General features: G+C 35.6%; 1 protein-coding gene across 8 annotated transcripts in view; it reads left to right on the top strand.

Moving 5' to 3' along the window:
* The window catches only part of APC (APC regulator of WNT signaling pathway), a 151,289-nt gene that overhangs the window by 33,016 nt on the left and 97,637 nt on the right, over positions 1-20,636 (top strand). For 5 of the 8 annotated variants that reach the window (XM_069087769.1, XM_069087768.1, XM_069087767.1 and 2 more), the window contains 2 exons: positions 4,200-4,352; positions 17,937-18,021. In XM_069087769.1, the coding sequence (XP_068943870.1) occupies positions 4,218-4,352; positions 17,937-18,021 (220 nt within the window). In that variant the 5' untranslated portion in view covers positions 4,200-4,217. Of the gene's footprint in view, positions 1-4,199; positions 4,353-17,936; positions 18,022-20,636 lie in introns of those variants that run through there. The other 3 variants (XM_069087772.1, XM_069087773.1, XM_069087774.1) reach the window with 2 other exon arrangements.

Below are 20,636 nucleotides of genomic sequence, written 5' to 3'. Positions count from 1 at the left end.
GTGGCTCTCCCTTATGTCTGGAATGAAGTTCTTCCTAACCTCCTTCTACCTCATACAGTGTTCCCTCTTCCCTTAAGACACAGCTCAGGCAACATAGTCTGTTTGAAGTCTTTCCTGATCCTTCCAACTGCTTATGACCTTTTTGTATTTAACCACTTTGTATATGTTTATATTATTCATTTAATAGTTAATTCCTCTTTTGAGAAGTCCAAATGTGTTTATTTATAACTCTAAAGCTACATAACTTCATGACCTGAAACTCATAAGAAATTAACACATAGCTATACACCTGTCTTTCTATTTACTGTCTTCTCTCTCTCTCTGTGTCTCTCTGTTTTCTCTCTCTCTACCTAGCCTGCCTGCCCACCTGACTGACTGGCTGGCTTTCTGTCTGGGTGTTTTGCTAAATTAGTCCAACCCCTCACATTACAGATAATTAACTGATGCCCTGAGGGGTGAAGTGACTTGGCCTAGGTCACAAATGATAGTAAGTGGTGAAGTTAACACCTGGAATGAAACTCTCTTGACTATTTTTATTCCTGACTTAACAAATACCAGATAGAATGGGCATTTCACATACTCAGAGCAGAAAAAAGAGGATTGTGTATTAAACTACAGCTGTCTACTGTACACAGCTTTCTTTTAAAAAATGTTTATAAAAATCAGCTTGCAGTTTTCAAAGCTTTTGCTTATCTGGTCTTTCCTTCCTTCTTTTCTCTCTTCTTAAAAAAAAAAAAAAGATACCTCAATAATGTCCTTTTCCTTTTTCTGGCCACTTTTTTATCCCAATACCACCTTGAGCTCCCACTTAACCTCCACTGGGGAGAAAAATGAAAATATCTATTTGACAAATATACACAGTCAAGCAAAACAAATTTACATTTTGGCTGAAAATTTATTATTCTGTATCTTGATTCCTTCCTGTCCTTCAAGAGGTAAGTAACATACTTGATCATTATTCCTGGCTGTTTACTGCATTCATCAAAGTTCTCAGGTTTTCCTTTATAATGTTGTTATTGTATGAATTTTTGTCCTTGTTTTTCTCACAAGCCTTCTAGGGTTCTCTGTGAAACTATCCATTTCATCATTTCTTATAGTCCATTTCATTTAGATGTCATAATTTGTTTTGTTCTTCCTTCTCAAATTTACCCGCTGACCCCTCTGGCTTCCTTTAAGTACCAACTAAAATTCCATGTTTTATTGAAGGCCCTTCCCAACCTCCCTAAATTCCAATGCCTTCCTTCTCAATTATTTCTAGTTTATCGTGTGTGTATGCATACACACAGACACATACTCATAACTTGCTTCTTATATTTTGTTGTTATTGAGTCATTTAAGGCACTAACTATTCATGACCCCATTTCCTTCTTCAGCTCATATTATAGATGACATAAGGACCTGAGGCAAACAGGGTTGAGTGGCTTGCCCAGAGTGACATAGCTAGTAAGCCTGTGAGACAGGACTTGAACTCATCTCCCTGACTCTAGGCCTGGTGCTGTGTCCACTGTGTCACCTAGCTACCATAGGTGTTTTGTGTATATTTGTTTGCATCTTGGCCCTTCCATTAGATTATAAGCTCCTTGAGGACTGTATTTAATCTCTTTTTGTATCCCTGTTGATTGGCACCGTGTCTGGCATATTCAGTAGGCACTTAATAAATGTTTAATGATTGATTTGATTGATTGAAAGTAGTATAGCTACTTTCTTACTACTTCTAAAGAGGTGGTTAGCCTGGGTATCCTCCTTAAGGGGACGTTCTCTACCCTCTATTTAGAGAAGTCCAGGCCTGGATAGAGGGATTTGATGATGTGAATACCAAGCCTTATTTGCTCTTTCAGGATAGAAAATAAGGATATTATCTTGGTCTTCCCCAGAGTATTGAATTGCATTCTACTCTAAAAATATATTGAATTCTCTTATTTGGCATCTTTATGTCTTCAAAAAGTTTAAAATCTATTTTTAAATTTTATTTTCATTTAACACTAAAGCTGACTGAACATAATTTGATCTGTGAGAAATCTCTTTATTATATAATCCTGTAGGATATCTTTTTTGGACAAAATTATCTTCATACTTTGAAATCTAGAAGTGTTTATTTGGAGTGATTCCTAGTCGAAGCAATTACAATAAGCTCTTAGATAACATTTAATCAATTCACTCATCCCCACTTTGTATTTTTTAAAAATCTTATCCTATAGTTCGGAGCTACTTTTAAGTATAACTTTATCTCTAACCCTACTTACTTTTTTAAACCCTAGACTCACATTTCCAACGGCTTTAATCCAGATTTAAACCATTTAGTTGTCCTAACAATAACCTAAACTTAATATATCTAAAACTAAAACTCATTATCTCATGACCCCCCCCCCATACTTACATGTCTGTTCCATCAATGAAGCACTTTTTTATGTCAAGATCTCTTAAGTACTGACTCATTCTCAGTAGATGTTCCTTCCCTTTCTACCAGTAGAGATAAGGATAAAGACTGGACCTGTGGTATAGAGAACACCCAAGTGAGGTCTTAGAGCAGACCTGCACAACCTAGGGTCCTACAGGCAGCTTATGTCCAGTGGCCCGTAAAGGATGTAGAAGAAAACACCCTTTGTATGTGGAGGAAATCCTTTGGAGTGTTGCAGGCTGCCCACAGGCCTGTCTTAGTTCACAGAGCCCTGAGAGTAAGCTACTTGCTCAGCCACATAGCCATAATGCTTCAGAGGTAAGACTTGAACCTATGTCTTCCTGCCTCCAAGGTTAGTTCTCTGTGTTAGTACACCAACCTTGCCTCTATTTGTACCGATAAGAGAATTAATATGGATAAAGTTTCTTTTTGGACAGAATGAGCTGGTGATTTAACTAGATAGAGAAATAAACATCTTTGATCCTATGCTTTTGTTATGTGATTTTTCTATCTTTTCATATCAAAGACCTTTTAGTACTTAGAGTTGCATTGCATAAACTGTAAGAGTTGGAAGAAACCATAAACTGCCTTCCTTTTCTTTCCCCACCCTTACTCATCCCTAGAAGTAACTATCAATAACATTTTTTACATCTTTACTTCTTAGAAGATTCCCCTACCATGACAATATCTTATGGTCCTCAAACATTTCCATTTTGGGATTCCACAAGGCCTCATACATCTCATGGAATGATAATACAATCATTTTCTTCTGTTTTAGTGAAAATCCCAATTTGTATTTGTTTGCATTTCTGTATTTAAAAAAAAGGCTCACTATAGTGCTGTCTTCAAAGTCTATTGTATGAATTTCTTTTTGATGAAACCTTTTGCCATTTTCAATAACGAATTTAGGTGAGGGACCTTATTGTATTATTGTATTAATAGTGTCACAGTAAGGTTCTAGTGTATTTTTTGAGATATCTATGTGAAAATGTGATTTTTAAAACTCACATAATTCATATTCCATTTTTGGGAGAATAAAATTTTTTCCATAGTTGCAGAATAGATTTTTAGTATGTTGTCATTCAGACTGATAAAATGTGTCAGTATATGAGTCAAGGTTATATAAAATGTGTCAAGGTTACCTGGAAAGAAATCCTAATTTGTAGAGATGATTCTCTTCAAACAGAGAGTGTGTATATGTATATATATATATATACACACACACACACACATACTCTCTTTCTCTCTCTCTCTCACACATACACACACACACACACACACTTTAAAAAATTATTTTTAAATAGCCTTGAAAGCCTTGAAGACTGTGATTAGTGCAATGGTCAAGCACAGTTCCAGAGAATTGATAATGTAGCACGCTACCGACTTCCAGCAGAGAGATGATTGATAAAGGGTGGAAAAGAAAATATTTTTTTGGATATGGCCAGTGAAGGACTTTACTTTGCTTGACTATGCATATTTGTTATAAGGTTTTTTCCTTTCCTCAATGGTCAGGGAGAGTAATAGGGAAAGAAAATTCATTTTTGATAATTAAAAAAAATAAAGCTAAATTCTGTTTGCCTCAAAATAAGACATCAGTTTTTTTTGTGCAATTTTCCTAGAAATCTAATCAAAAGATTATAATTGCTGCCTTAATTAAAAGAATCTGGGGCATATACAGTTTAGTTTCTAAAACTTTTATGTATTATTTGGAAACAAATGACAGAGAAGAGGTTGGTTTTCCCCTTCCTTTCAAATAAGAAGTTTTTGGTAGAAAAATTCAAAATTATTTTTAATTTCTTAGGTCCAAGGGTAGCCAAGGATGGCTGCAGCTTCATACGATCAGTTGTTAAAACAAGTTGAGGCACTGAAGATGGAGAACTCAAATCTTCGACAAGAGCTAGAAGATAATTCCAATCATCTAACAAAACTGGAAACTGAGGCATCTAATATGAAGGTATTAAGAATGCTCTTTCATTCTAGTTGGGTTCTTTGTATTCATTTTTTTCCCCATGTAAATGGAGGTTGAGAGAGAGTATCCAAAATTTCAGTAGGCCAGGAGGGTGAGTACAACTCGTTCTTCAAATGCATTTTAAAAAGGCAGGATCGTTATGGAGCTCTTGCTGAGGATCTCAGTGGGGATGTTCTTGTCCCTGACTTGTCCCTGATCTGACTCTAGCTGTGCCTGAATGACTTTCTTGTACAGGACATCTTTGGTCCAGGTACCCTGGTCCCACATAGTAGAGGCTATGGGAAGAAGATATTTGTAATTTAGCTTTCTGAATTTTGTGTTGGGAGATGTTTGAAGTTGTTCAGATTTTTGTTTTGTGGAGAGAGAGTCTAGTAACAGCTGGTGAATAATATATTTAATGGTGAAGTTGAATTAGCAGAAACTCCAGCAGACCTGGAACATTGAGAATACTTTATGCACCCTATAACTAGATGGATTTCTTATTACATGTTGGTCTTTCTAAAAGGAATTATGAAAGAATGCTGGCAGTTTTTCCAATGTAAGATAAAAAGGCTGAGGTGTCTGAAGTTAAGGTTCCAAGAAACAGAAACTTAGGTGACAGAGAAGGAATAAATTCTAGTATAGTTTCCCAGCCACTGCTAAGGAACTTGATGATAGCCCTCTAAAGCAGTACCTGACAAAGCTGTTGATTCCAAAATCTTGAACTCTGTTCTCTTTTTTATAATGAATAAATGCGTACTGTGTTACTGTTCTCAGTTTTGAACAAAAGAACCATTTCCATTTTACTCCTGTAATTCTTAATTTAGATTGAGAGAAAAATTTTGATGTTAGAGGATAGAGTTTTCTTTTTCTTTTTTTGAAAGTAAATAGTAAAAATTGGGAGAACTTGTTGAGGTCGTAAATTCCAAAAAAGATAGAATTTTGGAGGATGGATTCTCTAATATAGCCAATAAATGGAAGGGAAGCATAGGTTGCAGATAGGATACAGGTATTCGAGTATATCATTGGTGACTCATCACTTTAATTGGCACTAGAAGTTACCTAATAGACTATATGAAAAGTTAATACCATAATAAATAAGAAAAATGAGACAACTTTCAGTGAACAAATGAATATTTCTGGAAGTTGGAAGAAATAAAATGAATGGTCATATCTTCCCACTAAATCTTCTTAAGAATTTAAAACTAAAAAATATAGTTATAAGATATAATGTTTAAAGAAATTAGATTCAAAAAAACAAAAATAAACAAAAAAAAAGAAATGAGATTGATTTTTCACTAGGATTTATGACAATTGTTCTGTTTTAAAGTTATAGAAGTTCTTCTAGGGATGAATTAAATATGAATCCCTCCTCTCCCATTAGTGACAGATCATGAGTCATTCATTGTTTTCCCAAATAGCCCTGAAAAACACCTATCACAAATGCCACTTCCTTCACTCTTCCTGCTTTGTCTTTTTTTCTCTTTGACCTTTCCCTATATCTTGATTTCCTGCTTGATTACTACTATTTCTTCTGACTTATTATCATTCTCCTTTAGTACTTTTACTTCTGCTTATATAAGCATTTCTTTGTCTCCTGAATTCCTAAAAAACTTCCAGTGGATCAACCACTGTTTTTTGGTATTTTCTATTTGCATTCAAGATTTATCTCTTCCTTTTTTTTTTTTAAAGAGTTATTTGTGTTTCTTTCCTTTTAATATTAAAAAAAAATTGTCCTCATGAATGGCTGAACTGACCTACAAGGTTAATTCTTTGGCACGTCCTTTTTGATCTCTCTACCACCTAGTCATTGTCTTCTCTAGTACAAAATGTCCCTCTAACCTTTAAGTCCAAGAGTAAGTTTCTATAGTATAAATAAGATGTGAATCCAAAGGTTGCTATAGTTATCCTGTAACTATGTGAGTGGCATTTAGTTTTTATTGTGTTTATTTCTGTTTTGTCAATAGTGTTTATTTAGTGTTTATTGGCGTTTTAATTTTGTTACTTTCATCATTTTTTTGTTTTTTTTTTTTTGCTTTTTGGAGGGCAGTTGGGGTTAAGTGACTTGCCCAAGGTCACACAGCTAAAACCCCTTTTTTGGTATTTTTTTTTTCTTTTGTGGAGGGGGAAAGCAAGGCAATTGGGGTTAAGTGACTTGCCCAAGGTCACACAGCTAGTAAGTGTTAAGTGTCTGAAGCTGCATCAGTTTCTTTGTAACTGCTTTCAAGTCAACTTCAACAATAGGATAAACTCCATCATATATACCATAATAACATTCGTAATTATAGTATTTAGTAACTTGAAAAATCAACCAATATGTTAACAAAAGGACTCAGGACTATGCTACTTTCTTTGTTTTGACTGGTTCACCAGCATTATTTATCAGGCATATGAGGTAGGCATGTCAGTATTGTTGATCAATTGAAAGAAAATTTGGAGCATACCAATTAGTTTTGCACTATAGCAACACAATTCAGTATTAGAAGAAGGAAAGGATTCCTTTAGGTATAATCAGAGTTCTGATCTCCTTAAAGAAAGGAATCTTCTAGTTTAGATAATAGAAGCTAAAGAGAAATGAGAAGGTAATTGTTTTGCCTGAAGGATTGTTTGACTGTTGTTGGTGTTCTTGACCGGAGTGGTAGTATTGATTTAACTAAATTTCCAGAACAAGTGGTGGGGTCTAGACCTCACTGATCCTGATCTAAACCTCACCCGAATAACAGGGAAACTGGACTTATTCCTGCTGCGCTTATTGCTGCTGTGTTGCATTTTTTTTTCATTCTCCAGTTAATGTCTAGATAGTTGAAACTATTTGTTTATTTATTTTTTGCTTTTTGGAGTGCAATTGGAGTTAAGTGATTTGCCCATGGTCACATGGCTAGTTTTTGTGTTAAGTATCTGAGGTCGGATTTGAACTCAGGTCCTCCTGACTCCAGGGCCGGTGCTCTATTCATCGTGCCACCTAGCTGCCCTTTCATTCATTTATTTATTTATTTACAACAGTTTAAACTATTAAAGAATTAAAACTCATGACTGGTTTATATTTAAACATGCCACAAATTTATGTACACAAAATAAGCCACCAGCAAACAGTGTGAGGAACTGAACTTGCTACCAATATAAACCACTTGGGAAAATGGAGACATAGAGTCCCAAGGTTATAACTGAATTATCACATAATACAAAGTCTTTTTCTAGAATGGTTAAGGACTTTGTATCCTCTGTTTTTTGAACTTGTTTTTAAAAATATTTTGATCTCTATTTTAATATAATTGGTTTCCTTTGTAATCTTATGCATTTTACATGTGCTCACACACACATACACTTTTAAATATAGTCTAAAAAGGAGTCTGTAGACTTCACCAAAATGATGCACAGAAACGTTAAGAACCCCTAGTTTAGGGCTTATAATACAGGAGGCAGCATGCATATAATCCAAGTACTTCTTAGCATGTCTGATGTAATTGACTTAAAAAAACAAAAACAAAAACAAAAACCATCAGGAGCTAGTGAGATGGGGCAACGGGATTCTGAAAAGAACTCTTAGAGATTTTAAGAAGTCCCCTTACCTTTAGTTGTTCGTCTAGAACTTTGTTTTTTTTTTATTTTTCCCCAGAGGAGCAGTCCAGAGTTTGCTGACTTCTCTCAGTTGTTGGATTCTGAGGCACCACCATTGAACTGTAGAAGAAAAGCATTTTGTACCCTTTATTTAGCCAGATCTCTCAGAGACATAATTTTATTGATATGCAGATATTCTTTATGCAAAGAGATTTCTATATCTGACCCACAGAAGTACTCCTACTAATCAGGACTCCCCTCCTACAAAATTTCTGACTCACATTTATAGTAACTGTTGAATAGGATGTGAAGAAATTTTCATAGCAAAGGTAAAACAAAAGCACATAATTCAGTTAGGAATTTTGATGTACTAAATAGAACAGTTATAATGCCAATCTTGGCACATGATCTTTTCTTCTTGGAAATGCTAAGGTCTTTTTCAGTCTGGGCTAGGGTAAATGAAAGGCTTAAAAAAAAACTAACCCCAAAACCGTGATTTGGTCTATGATTAACTGAGGGATACATCCTCTTTCTAGTTGCTTAACAAAGTAACATTCCCTTCATCTAGCTAATCACTATAAATTCTTTATGGAATTAAGTATGTTCCCTCTTTTGACAATGGTCTCTGACTCAAGAGAGCTCAGGAATGTTAAGAATACCAGACCAAGGACACTCTTACAATACTAATTCTTAATTTTTATAATTCAACAGAGGCCTTAGTGTTCTATGTTTCCACAGTTAGCATTGTGTTTAATAGCCTATATGAGGGTTGGTTTTTCCGAGGAAGGGGTCTAGACACATTTTTTTTTTTCAGTTTTCTCTGTGTAGATACTGTAGATAGTATTAACTAACCATGTTGAAAAGAGGAAATTGAGGACTTGATCTGGGTGCTGAGCAAGGACTGGGGGCAGGGAGGGAATAAAGAAAATGAGATTCAAGAGGTAGAGTGATGGTGACTATCTGAAGAAGGCAGTTGAGATGAAAGATTTCAGAAACAAAAACATCATTAACTCAAATGATGTAAAAGGTACTATTAATGAGATTAGAATCTAGGCAGAGGTAGGGTCAAAAGTAGTATAATAATAAGGGAAATACCACTAGTTTTGGAGCTAGAATACCTAGATTCAAGTCTGGAGTCTGCCAATTACTAGCTATTTGATCTTTTTTTTTTTTTAAATACACACAGGCACACACACGTGTGTGTGTGCATGCATATAAATATATGTGTATATATTTTTATTAAAGATTTCCCAATTACATGTAAAAAAATTTTTTACATTCATTTAAAATTTTTTTGGAGTTCTAAATCCTCTTCTTTCTTCTCCTTCCCCACCCCTTGAGAAGGCAAGCAAGATATAGATTATACATGTGAAGTCATGCAAAACATATTTCCCTGTTGGTTATGTTGCAAAAGAAAATATACAAACACATAAAACAAAATTAAGTTTAAAAAGTATACTTCAGTCTGCACTCAGAGTTCATCAGTTATCCTGGAGATGGATAGTATTTTTCATCATGAGTCTTATGGAATTATATTGAATCATTGTCTTGATCTGGGCCTCATTTTGTTCAGTTTGAAAATTAAATATTTGGACTACATGATCTTTAAGGTCCCTTCTGGCTCTTGAAATTCTGGTTTTGCAGTCTTTTGCTTGATTGAAGTTTTGGGTGGATATACAGGTATATACTGCATAAATATCATTAATACATGCTAACTGTGATGTTGGAAAATTTTTCAAAAAGATCAGAGCTGGCTGATATCTTTGTTAAGGTACAAGTGTGAAAAACATTTCATATTTTAGTTCTATTTCCCAGTCATCTTTTTTGTCCTCTCTTAAAATTGTTTCCCTTAACAATCTTATTTTCTCTTTTTAAAACATTTATTGAAAAAAAATTCTACTACATGTAAAATCAATTTTTAACATTCTGTTTTTTTAATTTTAAGTTCCAAATTTTCTCCCTCTTTCTTTTTCTCCTTGAAAAGGCAAGAAGTTTGCTATAGATTATACATGTGTAGTCATACAAACCATTTCTATATTAGCCATGTTGCAAAAGAAATCAGACAAAAAAGAACAAGAAAAGTTAAGTTTAGAAGTATGCATTCAGACTCCAGTTACTTTTCTGGAGGTGGATAGCCTTTTTCATCATAAATCCTTCAGAATTGTCTTGGATCATTATATTGATCAGAATAGCTAAATCATTAGTAGTTGATCATCATATAATATTGCAATTACTGTGTAGTTTTCTCTTGGTTCTGCTCAGATTTTCCAAAATAATTATGCTGGTCATTTTTTTTTTACCTTTAATTTTTATTTTATTTTTTCTCAATTACATGTAAACAAAAAATCTTAACATTTGTTCTCTTTAAATTTTGAGTTCCAGATTCTCTCCTTCCCTCTGTCTTCTCTCCCCTCTCTCCTTAAGGAGAGCAATTTGATATAATTATACATGTGTAATCATGCAAAACATTTCCATATTAGCATGTTGCAGAAGAAAATGCAGACCAAAACCTCAAGAATAATAAAGTTAGGGGCGGCCAGGTAGCACAGTGAGTAAGAGCACTGGCCCCAGTGTCGGGATGACCTGGGATTGAATCTGGGCTCAGACACTTAGCACCCACCCAGAAACACCTGGCTATGTAACCTTGAGCAAGTTACTTAACCCCAATTGCTTAAAAAAAAAAAAAAAAGAATAACAAAGTTAAAAAAAGTATGCTTCAATTTGCATTCACTCCATCAGTTCTTTCTCTGGAGGTAGATAACATTTTCCATCATGAGTCTGGAATTTGAATTGTCTTGGATTATCTTATTGCTAAGAATAACTATGTCATTCACTGTTGATCATTGTTGGCTTTGTCCTTCATGCTCAAAAATGACACTACTCTGTTGAGGTCAAGGTACAGTGTGTCCAACTGGGGCTGATCAGACCAGTGTAAGCTCAGAAGGCACTACCAGAGGTTGGGCACAAATAATTCATATGAACATTTGGAGATGTCTCAGAATTTGTGCATTCCACATTTGTTTTGAGCTCCTGCAATTCTACTTTGCTCATAGAATACAGCACCTTCTTTGTTGTGGGAAAGCCATACCCTGTGCAAGTGTCTCTCATGTCTCACAATTGATTCCATAGTTCTTCAGAGAGATCTTGGGAATGTCCTTGCATTGCTTCTTCTCTCCTCCATGTGAGCCCTTGCCTTGTGTGAGTTCTCTGTAAAAGACTCTTGTAGGCAAGTGTACTTTTGGCATTCAAATAACTCAGACAGCCCATCTGAATTGCAGCCTCTGCAGTAGAGTTTGAATGCTTGACAGCTTAGCTTGAGAAAGGACCTCAGTGTCCAGTACTTTATCTTGCCAGTCACCTTCAGAATCTTCCTAAGACAGTTTTAATAGAAACAGATCAGTTTCCTGGCACGGTGCTGATGTACTGTCCAAGTTTCACAGGTGTATAACAAGAGCTCTGTAGATCTTCAGTTTGGTAGGCAGCCTAATACCTCTTTTGTCCCACACTTCCTTTGAAGCCTCCCAAATATTGAGCTAGCTCTGGCAATGTGTGTGTCAGCCTCATCATCTCTGTGATAAAGTATACTGTCCAGGTAAGCGAACTTATGCACAGCATTCAAAATCTCCATTGACTGTAACCAGTGGTTTCATGTATGGATTGTGCATTACTGGCCAGTGGAGAACCTTTGTTTTCTTAGTGTTAATTATCAGGCCAAAATTAGCACAAGCAGCAGAGAATCAATCTATACTCAACCCCAGAGGCTGCGTTGAGTGCACATCATCTGTAAACAAAAAGTCACATACCAACTTTATACTTTAATCTTGGCTTGTAGCCTTTTCAAATTAATATACCATCAGTGTGGCTAAGAAGTTTCAAGGCTGACCTTGAAACCGTTTATGTCCTCATTGACGTTATCTGACAACATTGCAGAAAACTTTATACTAAAAAGCGCTGGAGCGAGCACATAGCTGCTTCACTGGGCTGGTGACTGGGAAAGCACAAGAGCATCATCCGTTACCCAGAACCTGTGCAAGCACGCCGTCTGGAAACTGACAGTACTGATGAGCTAGGCAATGAAATTGTTCCATGATCTTCCACGGGCCCTCATGACCAGCTGACCGATCGACGGACGTGGTATATAGACCTCGGTTCTGCTGCTGGCATTTCTCCCACAGTTGTCAGGTGGCAGCCACTGTGTCAGCCATTCATTCCTCGGTCCCTTCTGAAGCCACACTGGCTCTTGAGTACATGACCATCTTCTAGGCGAAGGATCACCCTATTTAGGAAGAGTCTGTTAAGAATCTTGACAGCAGAGTCTAGCAGTAGGATCCCCCACCCCTTCCCATTTGTCATAGGACAGTCTGTTTCCTTTTCCTTTATAGAGCTAGACATTGGAGGCCTCCTTGAACTCCTGGAAGATAACTTCTTCTTGCTCTTGTATGAGCAGTGGACCACCTGTCTTATAAATCTCAGCAGGAATAGAATCAGCACCAGGCACTTTCCCATATAAGAGGAGCCTGATGGCATTCAAAGAGTCTTCTTCATTTGCAAGTTTGACTAGAGAGGGACTGACTTCAGCCTGCAGCATTGATTGATGATGATCTGTTGGGAACACTACAGAAGTGTTTAGCCCTCCTCTCTAAGATCATGTCCTCATCACCAACCAGTGTGGCTCCATCAGTAGTTGAGATGCACTATAGGTCTTTAGCCATAAATAACCATCAGGTCATCATAAACATGCTTTGGATGGTTGCTATCAGCATAAAACTGAATTTTATTTGCTTTCTTATTGGCCAAGAGTCCTACATCTCTAAGCTTCACTTGCACTTTACTTTTGATGGCGTTAAACTCAGCCTTCTTAGAGACAGTACAACTGTGCTGTTGGTAAACCCTGTGGAGGTCTCATTTTTTTCATTTACCAACTTTTAAATTTCCCCATCATTTTCATCAAACTCGTCTTGATGTTTTCTTTTTCTTTTTCTTTTTTTTTTAAAGCAATCGGGGTTAAGTAACTTGCTCAAGGTTACTCGGCCAGTTCTTTCTGGGTGTGGTGCTAAGTATCGGAGCCCGGATTTGATCCCCAGGTCATCCCGACACTGGAGCCGGTGCTTTTACTTGCTGAGCCACCTGGCTGCCCCTGTCTTGATGTTTTCTACTCCACTGTTGCCAACCATGTCTTGGCTCAGCTTTCCCTCCAAGGAAGCCGCTAACTATCCATGCTCTGAGAAGCAGCCTGATGTGCTGACTTCATCATGCCTTTGGCCGCCTGCCACTCTTGTTGAATGGAAATGTCTGACTTAAAGAGGATAAGTCTGTGATCAGCACAGCTCTCTGTGCCACACACTGCCATCATGACTCTCATGTCCTCTCTGTCTCTTAACAGTGACATAGCCCATTAAATGCCAGTGTTTGCTCTGAGGGCGCATCCATTCGGTTTTATTACATTCAAACAAATTGAAGTAAAGTAAATGGAAGACAGTATTGCTGATGATCAGGAGTTTTGGAGATTTATCAGAGACACTGGTTGTAGATTTCATTTTCTGGAGTTTCCTATATTCCTTCTAATCTTGACTTTGTAAACCAGGGGTGAGGAACCTTTGGCCTCTAGGCCACATGTAGCCTTTGGGATCCTTGGGATTGGCGTTTGACTGAGTCCGAGTTTTGTAGAACAAATCCTTTTATTAAAGGGTTTTGTTCTGTGAAGTTTGGATTCAGTCAAAGGGCTACACTTGAGGACCTAGAGGGCAATGTGTGGCCTTGAGGCTGCAGGTTCTTATGCCTGAAGAACTGTTAAAAATAAGGTGGACTTAGGCACTGTGTGTTCCAAGCATGATCATTTCAGTAGTAAAGTACAAATTTATCAATAAAGCTTCCTCAGCAAAGCTAAAAACTTTACATGAGGCCCACAGTTTTCTTTTATAGGCTTGCGGAGTATAGAACAAAGACTAGGGTTTCCTGGGTGGGGAACCTGTTATGATCAGTTAAAAGAGTTGGACATTATCAGTGGTAAAGGTATCCATTTACATCCCTCAAGGATTACAGATTTCTTTGAGGCAAGAATAGAACAGTGATTAGCAGAAAAACTGAATTTCTAAACCTAACTCATTACAGGACAGCCGAATTTCAGAACTGAGTTCAGAGATGAAGAACTATGACTTAGTCACAGGACAAAATCAGTTAACTATAAATAAGATCAATTAAAAGATGATATGGAATCAACCTGATCATTCAAGCTGCATCAGGTTTTTTCATGCAGAACTTTTTAATTTAATGTAATCAAAATGATCCATTTTCTATCTTGTAATGCTATTTTTTTTGTTTGGTTATAAATTCTTCCCTCATCTGTATATTTTGAAGGTATAGTACTATTGCATGCTCCACTACTTTTTTATTATATTGACTTTGCTTACTTAGGAGCAGTTCATATTTTTCCAGTTGTTTAGATATGACTTTGTGTGAAAAGTGTTTGTATTCTTATAATTCTTGAGTTGTTTGACAGGTAGATTCCCAAGAATTTGACATAGTCTTCCATTATTTAAAATGACATTTTTTTTTCTGGGTCTTCCTGTTGGCTTTGTTGATTTTATATAGAAATGCTGATGATTTCTATGGGTTTATTTTATGTCTTCCAACTTTTCTAAAATTTTAAATTGTTTCATGTAGTTTTTCTCTAGAATTCTCTATGTATACCATCTTAATAATTTGCAAAGAATAATAGTTTTGTTTCCTCATTGCTGATTTGAATTCTTTAAATTTCTTTTCCTTTTCTTATTTCTATAACTAACATTTCTAGTAAAATATTGAATAATAGTGGTGATAATGGTAATCCTTGCTTTACCCCTGATCTTATTCGGAATGCTTCTGACATCCCATTACAGATAATAATTACTGATGATTTAAGATACATACTGTGTATTAGTTTAAGGAAAGCTCCATTTATTCCTATACTTTCTAGTATTTTTGGTAGGAACGGGTCCTGTATTTTGTCAAAAGCTTTTCTGCATTTATTGAGATAATCATATGATTTTTGTTGGTTTTGTTATTAACATGATCATTTATACCTATAGTTTCCTTAATATATGAGCAAGTTTCCCTAATATTGAGCCAGGCCTCTGTTCCTAGAATAAATCCCACCTGGTGATATATTTTTGTAATCTTTTTGCTAGTATTTTAGTTACAATTTTTTGTCTCAATGTTCATTAAGGAAATTAGTCTATAATTTTCTTTTTCTGGTTTAGGTATCAGCACCATATTGTGTCATAAAAAGAATTTGGTGGGACTTCTTCGCCTATTTTTCTAAATAGCTTATATAGTGTTGAAATTATTTGTTCTTTAAATGTTTGGTAGAATTTACTTGTGAATTCATTTGGCTCTGAGAAGTTTTTCTTAGGGAGTTCATTGCTGTCTTGTTCAATTTCTTGTCATTCTTTTTAAGGAAGTTATTGATTTTATGATTTGTTCTTTGACTCACTTTATCCTTTAGGATTAGATTAGTTTTCCATTAATTTTTTAATCTCTTTCTACTGCCATTTATTGCATTATGATCTGAAAAGGATGCATTTAATATTTCTGCCATTCTACATGTGATTTTGAGGGTTTTTTGTCCTAATAAATGATCAGTTTTTGTGTAGGTGCTTTGTGTCACTGAGAAAAAGGGATATTCTTTCTTATCTCCATTCAGTTTTCTCCAGAGGTCTGTCATGTTCGATTTTTCTCAAGTTCTCAAATTCTGTTCCCTTCCTTACCTTCTTTTTTGTGTGTTTAGATTTATCTAGTTCTGAAAGGGAAAGTTGAGGTCTTTCACAAGTATAGTTTTACTCTTTATTTCCTCTTGTAACTCACTTATCTTTTCCTTTAAGAATCTGGATGTTATACCAAATGGTATACCCAACATATACCATATTTTTAGTATTGATATTACTTCATTGTATATGGTAATTTTTAGCAAGATGCAGTTTCCTTCCTTATCTCTTTTAATTAGATCTATTTTTGCTTTTGCTTTGTCTGATATCATGATTGCTATTCTTGTGAGGGTTTTTTTTTTTTTGCTTTTTTACTTCAGCTGAAGCATAATAGGTTCTGCTCTAGTCCCCTATCTTTACTCTGCATGTGTGTCTCTTTGACCCAAGTGTATTTCTTGTAAACAAAATATTACAGGATTTTTGTTTTTAATCCACTCTGCTATTCTACTTCCCTTTTATTGGTGAGTTCATCCCATTCACAGTCACAGTCATGTTTACTAACTCTATTTTCCTCTCTCCTCTTTTTCTCCAATTTTTCCTTCTCTCTCTTTTTTCATCCCTTCTCTCCTCATCAGTGTTTTGCTTCTGACCACTGCCTCTCTCAGTTCCCTCCCCTCGCCCCCACCACCTTTTCTTTACTCCCTTCCCCTCTTACTTCTTTGTAGGGTAAGATAAATTTCTATACCCCACTGATTGTATATGTTATTTCCTCTCTGAGCCAGTTGTAATGAGAATAAGATTCAAGTGATGACCACTGTCCCCTTCTTATCTTTCCTTCCAGTGTAATATAGGTCCTTGGCACCTGTTCATGTGTGATAATTTACCCCATTCTACCATTCTCCTCTTTCTACTCCCAGTGTAATCCTTTTTCTTACTGCTTAATTTTGTATTTTATTTTTTTAGATATCATCTCCTCACTTAATCCTGAGGCCCCAGCCATTGATGATTGTTAGGATTCCAGTGGGAAAAAATCCAAATTCTCTACCCCACTAATGTTCACAGGGATCTCCTCTAGCCCAGGTTGGGGATGGGATGGGAAAGAAGGTAGAAGAGGCTAAAGTATAAACCAAAGCAATTTTCCTTTGTCCAAGCATTTCATTTTCAAGGACCTTTATCAGAACAGTTCTCTCTTGATTCACCACTCACTTATCTCAGTCTGTAACTGGTTCATTGTTTTATCAGTGACCTACAGGGCATGATCTGGTTGGTTACTGCAGCCAGTTTGAGTGTACTTCTGTACAGTGTCGCCCCTTTTCCTCCACTGGCTTTCAGACGTCTACATTGACTGTAGGCTTTTTGGACTTATTCTAATATCTTCAATTGATTGAGAGTTCTCACTTGATTAAAATATTGGGCAGAACAGTTTGAGAATTATTGCTTTATGGGATGAGGTGATTTGATTCATTCAACTGCCATCCTTACTACTAATATTGATATAGGAGAATATGTACTGGACTTGCAATTGTATGGGTTTCACTTCTAGCCTTTATGTTTATCATCAGTATGATACTTAACTAGTCAGTTAACTTCTTGGAAGATTAGTTTATTTATCCATAAAATGGGAATAATAATGCCACACTACTTTCCTCATAGTGTTGTTGAAAATGTTTATAAACTTTGTTATCTAAACATGAATAAATATATTTGTCTTTCTCTTCCCCCCCCTCGTCCCATTTTAAATTATGTCAGAAATCTCATAGCTGCTTTGAATTGTCAGAAGATCAACATAAAATCCTCTTCCTTTGCTTCAAGGGCTCTGACAAAGCTACTTGAGAGTATCTTGCTTTATTTTTTCCCAGCTCTTCCGATCGCCAGCCTGCTGCTTTCACGCAGAGCCATTCCTCTGCTTAATCTCCTACTCTCTTCCATCAAGAAAGAATTCTGCTAATTGTACAGTACAAAGCCTTTCCTAATGAAAAGAGGCAGTAATTCTTTCCTGACAGTATACATCCAATAATTATGTAACTCTTTACTCTTTAACAGAATATGTATCATTTATTAAAATATGTCATGTGTCCATCTAGTACCTAGTGTTCATTTCTCAGTTCAAATCAGTATTGTCTACAGTGTATAAGAAATTTCTGTTGGAGACCTTATCTTTTAAATTTTGTATAGTACATACTTACTATTTTTATGATGGTGATTTTAACTGGCAGAAAATCTGAAATGCTATTATTCACCTAAAAGCATTTTGACCTCCAAATAAGTGAAAGAATACAAACAGATTATTTATATTTCATCTAAGTTATTCAAAATTTAGTGAAGTTTGTGTGTGGGGTTCTTTTTACAGGAAGTACTTAAACAGTTGCAAGGAAGTATTGAAGATGAAGCAATGGCTTCGTCTGGACAAATTGATTTGTTGGAGCGTCTAAAAGGTAGGCTTAACAAGCATTGTATGTTTCCAAAAACTCACATAAAACTTATATATAACATCCTTCAGGTATCTGAATAAAAATTCCATTGAATTAGTTGAAGAGTAAAATTGAAAAAATTAAATTTGTTTCAGACTCTACCTGTGCTTTCATCAACATAGGGATCTCCCAGTTAAGAAACTCCCTTTATAAGTGCAAGTTAGCAACTGTCCTACAACTTATGGTTGTCAAAAAACATTTGGACCAATGAGAAATTAAGTGACATAAACAGTCATTTTGTGTCAGAGATAGAATTTGAACCCAGGACTTCCTGATTAAAAAGCCATCTCCCTTCATTATACTTACTGCCTCTTGAAATGATTAATGGCTTCAGTAAAATAACAGGATAAGAAATCCAAACTATTGATAGCCACTTTGAAAACATGTCCCACTAATAATTATAAAAATGTAAATTAAACAGTTCTGAGTTTCTACCTCAAACCCATCAGATTGGTAAAATTAACAACAAAATAAATATTGGAGAGCCCGTGGGAAAAGAGGCATATTAACACACTGTTGTCGGAGCTATGAATTGGTCCAACCATTCTTTAAGCAGTTTGGAATTTTGCCCCCAAAGTTACTAAACTCTGTGTATCTGTGTTGTGTACCTTTTAGCTGGGTGCGCAATACTGGGTAAGCTTTATTAGGCCTGTATCCCAAAACATATACACATACACACACACTCTCACACACTACTTATAATGGCTCTACTTGTAGTGGTAAATAACAGGAAACTAACAGAGGACCCAACATTTGAAGGGTAGTTAAACAAATAATTTATATGAACTTAATGGAATCCTGTTATACGATAAAAAACATGATACAATATGAAATAGCTTCAGAGAAACTTGGAAAGACTTATGTGAACAAACTAAGACAAAAATGAAGTGAAAAGGAACAGAAGAGTAATTTTTACAAAGTAACATTTTAAATACAAACAGCTTTGAGAGACTTAAGAATTCTTTATCACCAAAGTTCCAGAGGGCTCATGATAAAACATACTATTGGCTCAATCGATTCAAAGTGCAGATTGAGACAAAATCTTTGGACATGTATAATACAGAATTTTTTTTTCCTTGACTAATTCATATTTGTTACTAGGGTTTTCCTTTTCTTTTTTCATTTTGGGGGGCTATGTGAGGAAGAAAAATTAAACTTTTGTTAATTTAATTTTTAAAATCTACTAAAAAGCAGCAACATTTCTTTACATCAATAACAGAAAATCAGTAGGACAGAAGAAATCAGAAGGGGACAATAGAGAGATTCCTTTCAAAATAATTGCAAGATGCAGAAAATATTTGGGAATATTTTCCAACCAAGAAACACGCAGGACTTTTATAAATAAAATTACAAAGATTTATTTTGTCATTCTTAAGTCTCATTAAGGTAAACTCAAATAACTACTGAGTTTTCATTGTACGTGTGTGGGCTGTGCCAGTATAAGAATTAAGTTACTACCCAAATTTAGTATCTTACTAATCCATTGCAATTTGGCAAAAATAGGTTTTTGTTGTTTAATCGTTTTCAGGCATGCCCAACTCTTTAGGGTTTTCTGGAGTAGTTTGCCATTTCTTTCTTCATCTCATTTTATAAAGGAAGAAACTGGGACAGATAGGGTTAAGTGACTTACCCACGGTCGCACAACTAGTAAGTGTCTGAGGCCAGATTTGGATTCTGGAAGATGAATCATCATGACTCTATGCCTGGCATTCTATCCACTGAGTCACTAAAGCTGCCCCTTAAAAAAAAAAAAAGTACGTTTAGACTAGCTAATCATGCCACATACCAATGTAAGCACAAAGTGGCAAGCAAAATAAACTTTTAAAAGTCACATAAAAGAGCTTGTAAATAATTGCAACCAAAAAGCGTGAGGAATACTAAGAAATGTGGAAATTACTTTATGAAATAATGCAATGCAAAAAAGTTTGTGGTGATAGAATACACACTATGATCATAGCAGAGGAAAAGTGTGTAAGAATGACCAAAGAATACTGAGAATTCAGAAGGAGTTACTTCAAATCTAATTATCATTAAATTATCACGATAAAGGTGTTGATGAGTTTTGAGGTTCGTTGTTAAACTCTATATTGGAATAATCAAAGAATAGGAGGTACCATTTAGATCTGTGGTTAGGGATAGAATTTTTTTTTAATTAAAAGCATTTGTTTATTTACTTTTAGTTTACAACATTCAGTTCCACAATCCCTTGAGTTTCAGATTTTCTCCTCCTCCTCACTTCCCCCCATGGCAGCGTGCATTCCAATATAGAGTCTACAGATACCTTCACATTAAACATTAGTCAGGTTGTAAAGAAGGATTATAACCAATGGAGTGAACAGTGAGAAAGAAGGAACAAAATAAAACACAAAAGAGAGAGAGCAAGTAGTTTGCTTCCATCTGCATTCCAACTCTAGTTCTTTCTCTGGAACTGGAGGATATCCCTTTCCATCATGAGTCTTTTGTTGTCTTCTAACCTTATATTGCAGAGAGGAGCCCAGTCTATCAAAGTCATCACATGTACGATGTGTCTGTAATTATATACAAAGTTCTCCTGGTTCTGTTCTCCTCATTCAGCATCA

Source organism: Petaurus breviceps, unplaced genomic scaffold, assembly GCF_028583685.1.
Source record: "Petaurus breviceps papuanus isolate PSGF00001 unplaced genomic scaffold, PetGlider_PUasm1.0 183, whole genome shotgun sequence".
In the NCBI taxonomy this organism is placed as follows: Eukaryota; Metazoa; Chordata; class Mammalia; order Diprotodontia; family Petauridae; genus Petaurus; species Petaurus breviceps.
Note: the sequence above shows the minus strand (reverse complement) of the source record. Positions and strands in the feature narration are given on the sequence as shown.